Source organism: Pecten maximus, chromosome 3 (genome assembly GCF_902652985.1).
Source record: "Pecten maximus chromosome 3, xPecMax1.1, whole genome shotgun sequence".
In the NCBI taxonomy this organism is placed as follows: Eukaryota; Metazoa; Mollusca; class Bivalvia; order Pectinida; family Pectinidae; genus Pecten; species Pecten maximus.
This window is the reverse complement of record NC_047017.1, coordinates 7835863-7841767: the sequence shown is the minus strand read 5'-3', so window position 1 is coordinate 7841767 and position 5905 is coordinate 7835863. Positions and strand designations below refer to the sequence as shown.

Below are 5905 nucleotides of genomic sequence, written 5' to 3'. Positions count from 1 at the left end.
CAAATTATTTCATGAAATTGTACATCTGTACTTCTTACGAACTATCCTTAGTCATAATTTTTCTATCAGACTTTATTCAGAAAATATAAGAGAGACTCCGAATTGTGTCCAGTCCCTGTGACGCCGATAACATAATTTGTGTCCGACTTCAGTAAACAGGTGTAGATGTGTGGTAGACGTTTACAAAAATATAACTGAAACAGTCGAGTCAGGTTAAGACATTTTATTACAACACGTGTGAATGGTTACCATAGAAACGTTGCAAAATATATATATACATGCAGCTGATCAATCTAGAATAGTTTTAATCGGATGGTCATCTGCGTACAATGTTCCTCTCTGCAAAGTACAAATTTTACAAGATAAAAAGTTACGAAAACAACATAAATATCACTAGGTCACAGTTTCTCATTGACCAGAGATGAAAAAGCCAAAATCGTGGATGCAACCAATAGCGCGTTATCACACAAATCGATGACATCACCACGACCACTTCTGTTCCATTATCGACATTCTTCTCTTCGCCAAACACTGCAAGGAATCTGCAAGAAAATGGTTTAAAAATCTAATAACACATGGAAGGTAATACTTACGTACCTATATACATGCGGAGTAGTTCCGCTCTTTTAACGGATAGGTTTGTCACGTGATATAATTTTCATATTGTTGAAACTGAATTTAAAGTTCATATTAATAGCAAATCTAGTGATATTTACAAGCATATAAATCACTATCCCGATGCAAAGGAACAAAAGTAACTTGCCCAATTGTTAATATGTATCACGGCTACCCATATGTCTTAATTTTGACATTTAATCTGATAAGTTATCTGTAAATTCCTGCAAATTTGTATGAACTTTAAAATTACCTACCTAGTGATGGGCATGTTATGATTTTGCGAGTAACAGATTACTAAGTCGAGTAACGGGTTACGTAAGGGGACTCCCTACCGACGAGGGACAAAGGGGTATACTTGTGAGGGACAGGGTACATACCTAGTGAGGCACTGGGTACCAGTCATTGATCTGACGCTGGATACACAGCGGGAATAGAACCATGTGGTCCTCCTCGAACTGATCGCAGTATTTCCTAGCCCAGTACAGCTCATCACGGGGAAGTTCTTTTGTCAGGTCGACGGACAGCTCCAGTCCGAGGCTGAACAACCTCATGGCATTGGACCGCTCCTCGAACTCGGTTACATTCTTGATACGGGGTCTGAAGCGCTTCCAGGATGTTCGCTTGGCCTGACATGGAGAAGTTCCGCAGAAACGGCAGAGAGAACGGCCTGTAGAAACAGATAATTAACACATTTTCAAAACTACAAAGGTGACAGCAAGTAATCTATCGTAAAATATTACACGCCGAATGAATCTTACCGTTATTGTCATAAGAACCGAAAGGAACCACCGGGGAAAGGGGTGAGGAATATCAATATTACTTACGAGTTCTCCAAGCTTGGAACATGAAAACCATGACTGTCCATCTCTTCTTGGCGCAGTTTCCAATCAACGGCGCATACACGTACGTGTAAGCCAACATCAGTGATACAATCCCACACAGAAAGGTACAGAACACCTCATTTCCGATTCTCTGAAACAAGTAAAGTTATAATCAACCTTGAGAATTCTACTAGGCTAGCTGATGTTCCTGGCATTAGGAATTCTTAAAACTTCGATAAAGAAGTACGTCTATACATGTCATACGAAACCTACAAGCGCAATCACAAGCCATATATTTATTTCAAGTCAAATGCGTTTTACAAACAATATTTATCTTAATTGAATGCATTACTTACCAAGATCAGGTCAACTTGCGTTGGGCATGCTTTCTCAACTTCTCTTGCAGTGAAATAATACAACATTCTTTTGGTATATCCTGGCTCGGGCTCCACGCTACACAAAAGTGACAAAGTTGAGTTGAAATGTTGCGACAAAAATAAGTGTGCCATAAATGCATCTAGGTACCGTGATGTACATGTATAATCAATATAAAATAAAAAATCACAGAAAATGTCCAAACTTACCACGTGAGGTCCCGATACGCAGCAGGGCTTTGCTGCATGACGTTCAGAATTACCATAAATATCAAAAAAATCTTGATATCCATTTTGGTAATCCAAAAATTAAGATAAAACGTAGATACTTGGGGAGAGACTAATCATCTCCGCCTTTGCCTATTGCTAAGCATCTTAGCAACACGAACGTGACGTCATAAACGACCTTTCGTCATCAGTATCATGACGTCATACTATTATCTCCGTCCAGAGTAGCGAAGAACGCCTACGCCTGCCTACGAATGCGTTTATATTTTGATGATTTCTTTGTTATCTTTAATTGGCGTTCTTTTTATGCAAATAGTCGTTTAATTACACATGAGCTTTGCGTTGCTTTTAAATCCAATATTGTGTAACATAAGCGAGACGGGCCCAGTTTGTAGTGTATACAAACTACACCCGACTCACTACCTATATCGTCCGTCAACCCAGGTTCGTTTGGTCTCCTTGTCAGTGTTGGTGAAGGAAAGACTCGACTCCAAGAACCAATTTACAAGATTTATTAAAAGTAACAAGTAGACAACACAATCATAATCGGTCCAACGTTTACAGCATATACTGCACCATACCTTACGCCCCGCCTACCCTAACCTACTAAAACTAACCCCTATATGCTAAATCGATTTCGTTCCCCAATCCGCCTACTAATATTTACATCTTTTAAGTTCAGGAACTGAATCATTCAAACTGCCCGCAGCAAATGAACATAGCACCTCTATACTATACACAACGGTAACTATGCACAAACGATCGACCAATCAAAACACAGTACACCGACACAGGGACTCGACACAATCAACAACGGATACACGGGCAAAAATAAATAGATAAATAAATAAATAAAACAGACACTCTAACCTAAAACTAGAACAGGAACCGGACACTACACATAACTGTACAACAGATACTAACCTTCCCCGCTACATACTTCACTTCTTTGAAAAGATAAGAACATATAAGTATTTCATTCTATTCTGATATGCTAAACATTTGCAAAGTAGAGTAAAGTACCCCAAAATGGTATTTAACAATGTCTATAAAAAACAAAATGTATATTATCAAAAATAGTAACACGCTTTGGACAACAACGTTGGCAATAGCCAATGCAAATATTGCTTGGTAAGATATGTACAAAAATAATCAAACACTTTCAATAAAAAATTCAACAAAATTACATAGCATGAATACAAACACATATCTACACAAGACACAACCAGAATAAATTTACCAAAGCTAAAACATGTCATTAAAGATAAGAGGTAACACCAAAATATCCGTAGTGGCTCGCGCACATGTTGAAATGTTCTAGCTGTTCCTTCGCGTACCTTTTGGTACCCACGGTTTATAAGAACAGGCTTGTTACGTTTTAAAGTGACAATTTAGTCACGTTTGTTTACTTTTATATCATTTCACAAATTATTTCATGAAATTGTACATCTGTACTTCTTACGAACTATCCTTAGTCATAATTTTTCTATCAGACTTTATTCAGAAAATATAAGAGAGACTCCGAATTGTGTCCAGTCCCTGTGACGCCGACAACATAATTTGTATCCGACTTCAGTAAACAGGTGTAGATGTATGGTAGACGTTTACAAAAATATAACTGAAACAGTCGAGTCAGGTTAAGACATTTTATTACACCACGTGTGAATGGTTACCATAGAAACGTTGCAAAATATATATACATGTAGCTGATCAATATAGAATAGTTTTAATCGGATAGTCATCTGCGTACAATGTTCCTCTCTGCAAAGTACAAATTTTACAAGATAAAAAGTTACGAAAACAACATAAATATCACTAGGTCACAGTTTCTCATTGACCAGAGATGAAAAAAGCCAAAATCGTGGATGCAACCAATAGGGCGTTATCACACCAATCGATGACGTCACCACGGCCACTTCTGTTCCATCATCGACATTCTTCTCTTCGCCAAACACTGCAAGGAATCTGCAAGAAAATGGTTTAAAAATCTAATAACACATGGAAGGTAATACTTACGTACATATATACATGCGGAGTAGTTCCGCTCTTTTTAACGGATAGGTTTGTCACGTGATATAATTTTCATATTGTTGAAACTGAATTTAAGGTTCATATAAATAGCAAATCCAGTGATATTTTACAAGCATATAAATCGCTATCGCGATGCAAAGGAACAGAAGTAACTTGACCGATTGTTGATATGTATCACGGCTACCCATATGTCTTAATTTTGACATTTAATCTGATAAGTTATCTGTAAATTCCCGCAAATTTGTATGAACTTTTAAATTACCTACCTAGTGATGGGCATGTTATGATTTTGCGAGTAACAGATTACTAAGTCGGGTGGAGGGGTACGCAAGGGGACTCCCTATCGGATAAGGGACAAAGGAGTATACTTGTGAGGGACAGGGTACGTACCTAGTAAGGCACTGGGTACCAGTCATTGATCTGACGCTGGATACACAGCGGGAATAGAACCATGTGGTCCTCCTCGAACTGATCGCAGTATTTCCTAGCCCAGTACAGCTCATCCCGAGGAAGTTCTTTTGTCAGGTCGACGGACAGCTCCAGTCCGAGACTGAACAACCTCATGGCGTTGGAACGCTCCTCGAAATCGGTTACATTCTTGATACGGGGTCTGAAGCGCTTCCAGGATGTTCGCTTGGCCTGACATGGAGAAGTTCCGCAGAAACGGCAGAGAGAACGACCTGTAGAAACAGATAATTAACACATTTTCAAAAATACAAAGGTGACAGCAAGTAATCTATCGTAAAACATTACACGCCGAATGAATCTTACCGTTATTGTCATAAGAACCGAAAGGAACCACCGGGGAAAGGGGTGAGGAATATCAATATTACTTACGAGTTCTCCAAACTTGGAACATGAAAACCATGACTGTCCATCTCTTCTTGGCGCAGTTTCCAATCAACGGCGCATACACGTATGTGTAAGCCAACATCAGTGATACAATCCCACACAGAAAGGTACAGAACACCTCATTTCCGATTCTCTGAAACAAGCAAAGTTACAATCAACCTCGAGAATTCTACTAAGCTAGCCGATGTTCCTTGCATTAGGAATTCTTAAAACTTCGATAAAGAAGTACGTCTATACATGTCATACGAAACCTATAAGCGCAATCACAAGCCATATATTTATTTCAAGTCAAATGCGTTTTACAAACAATATTTATCTTAATTGAATTCATTACTTACCAAGATCAGATCGACTTGCGTTGGGCATGCTTTCTCAACTTCTCTTGCAGTGAAATAATACAGCATTCTTTTGGTATATCCTGGCTCGGGCTCCACGCTACACAAAAGTGACAAAGTTGAATTGAAATGTTGCGACAAAAATAAGTGTGCCATAAATGCATCTAGGTACAGTGATGTACATGTATATTCAATATAAAATAAAAAATCACAGAAAATGTCCAAACTTACCACGTGAGGTCCCGATAAGCAGCAGGGCTTTGCTGCATGACGTTCAGAATTACCATAAATATCAAAAAAATCTTGATATCCATTTTGGTAATCCAAAAATTAAGATAAAACGTAGATACTTGGGGAGAGACTAATCATCTCCGCCTTTGCCTATTGCTAAGCATCTTAGCAACATGAACGTGACGTCATAAACGACCTTTCGTCATCAGTATCATGACGTCATACTATTATCTCCGTCCAGAGTAGAGAAGAACGCCTACGCCTGCCTACGAATGTGTTTATATTTTGATGATTTCTTTGTTATCTTTAATTGGCGTTCTTTTTATGCAAATAGTCGTTTAATTACACATGAGCTTTGCGTTGCTTTTAAATCCAATATTGTGTAACATACGCGAGACGGGCCCAGTTTGTAGTG

General features: G+C 38.5%; 2 protein-coding genes across 2 annotated transcripts; both read right to left on the bottom strand.

The window, feature by feature from the left end:
- Nucleotides 1-287: 287 nt before the first annotated feature.
- LOC117322831 lies at nt 288-2190 on the bottom strand. The gene is made up of 5 exons (XM_033877775.1): nt 2024-2190; nt 1796-1892; nt 1443-1590; nt 996-1285; nt 288-542 (listed from the first exon to the last, which is right to left on the bottom strand). The coding sequence occupies exons 1-4, from the start codon at nt 2104-2106 to the stop codon at nt 996-998; spliced, it is 618 nt and encodes a 205-aa protein (XP_033733666.1). The 5' UTR covers nt 2107-2190; the 3' UTR covers nt 288-542.
- A 2272-nt stretch (nt 2191-4462) lies between these two features.
- Nucleotides 4463-5041, bottom strand: LOC117324593. The gene is made up of 2 exons (XM_033880513.1): nt 4910-5041; nt 4463-4752 (listed from the first exon to the last, which is right to left on the bottom strand). The coding sequence occupies exons 1-2, from the start codon at nt 5004-5006 to the stop codon at nt 4463-4465; spliced, it is 387 nt and encodes a 128-aa protein (XP_033736404.1). The 5' UTR covers nt 5007-5041.
- Nucleotides 5042-5905: the final 864 nt, after the last annotated feature.

Excerpts from the sequence above, each read along its gene's own strand:
- LOC117322831 (XM_033877775.1), bottom strand. The coding sequence starts at position 2,106 with ATGGATATCAAGATTTTTTTGATATTTATGGTAATTCTGAACGTCATG. Across the intron at positions 1,893-2,023 it reads GCGTATCGGGACCTCACGTG|CGTGGAGCCCGAGCCAGGAT; the intron begins GTAAGTTTGGAC and ends ACTTTTGTGTAG. Across the intron at positions 1,286-1,442 it reads GTTCCAAGCTTGGAGAACTC|GCCGTTCTCTCTGCCGTTTC; the intron begins GTAAGTAATATT and ends CTGTTTCTACAG.
- LOC117324593 (XM_033880513.1), bottom strand. The coding sequence starts at position 5,006 with ATGTTGGCTTACACATACGTGTATGCGCCGTTGATTGGAAACTGCGCC. Across the intron at positions 4,753-4,909 it reads GTTCCAAGTTTGGAGAACTC|GTCGTTCTCTCTGCCGTTTC; the intron begins GTAAGTAATATT and ends CTGTTTCTACAG.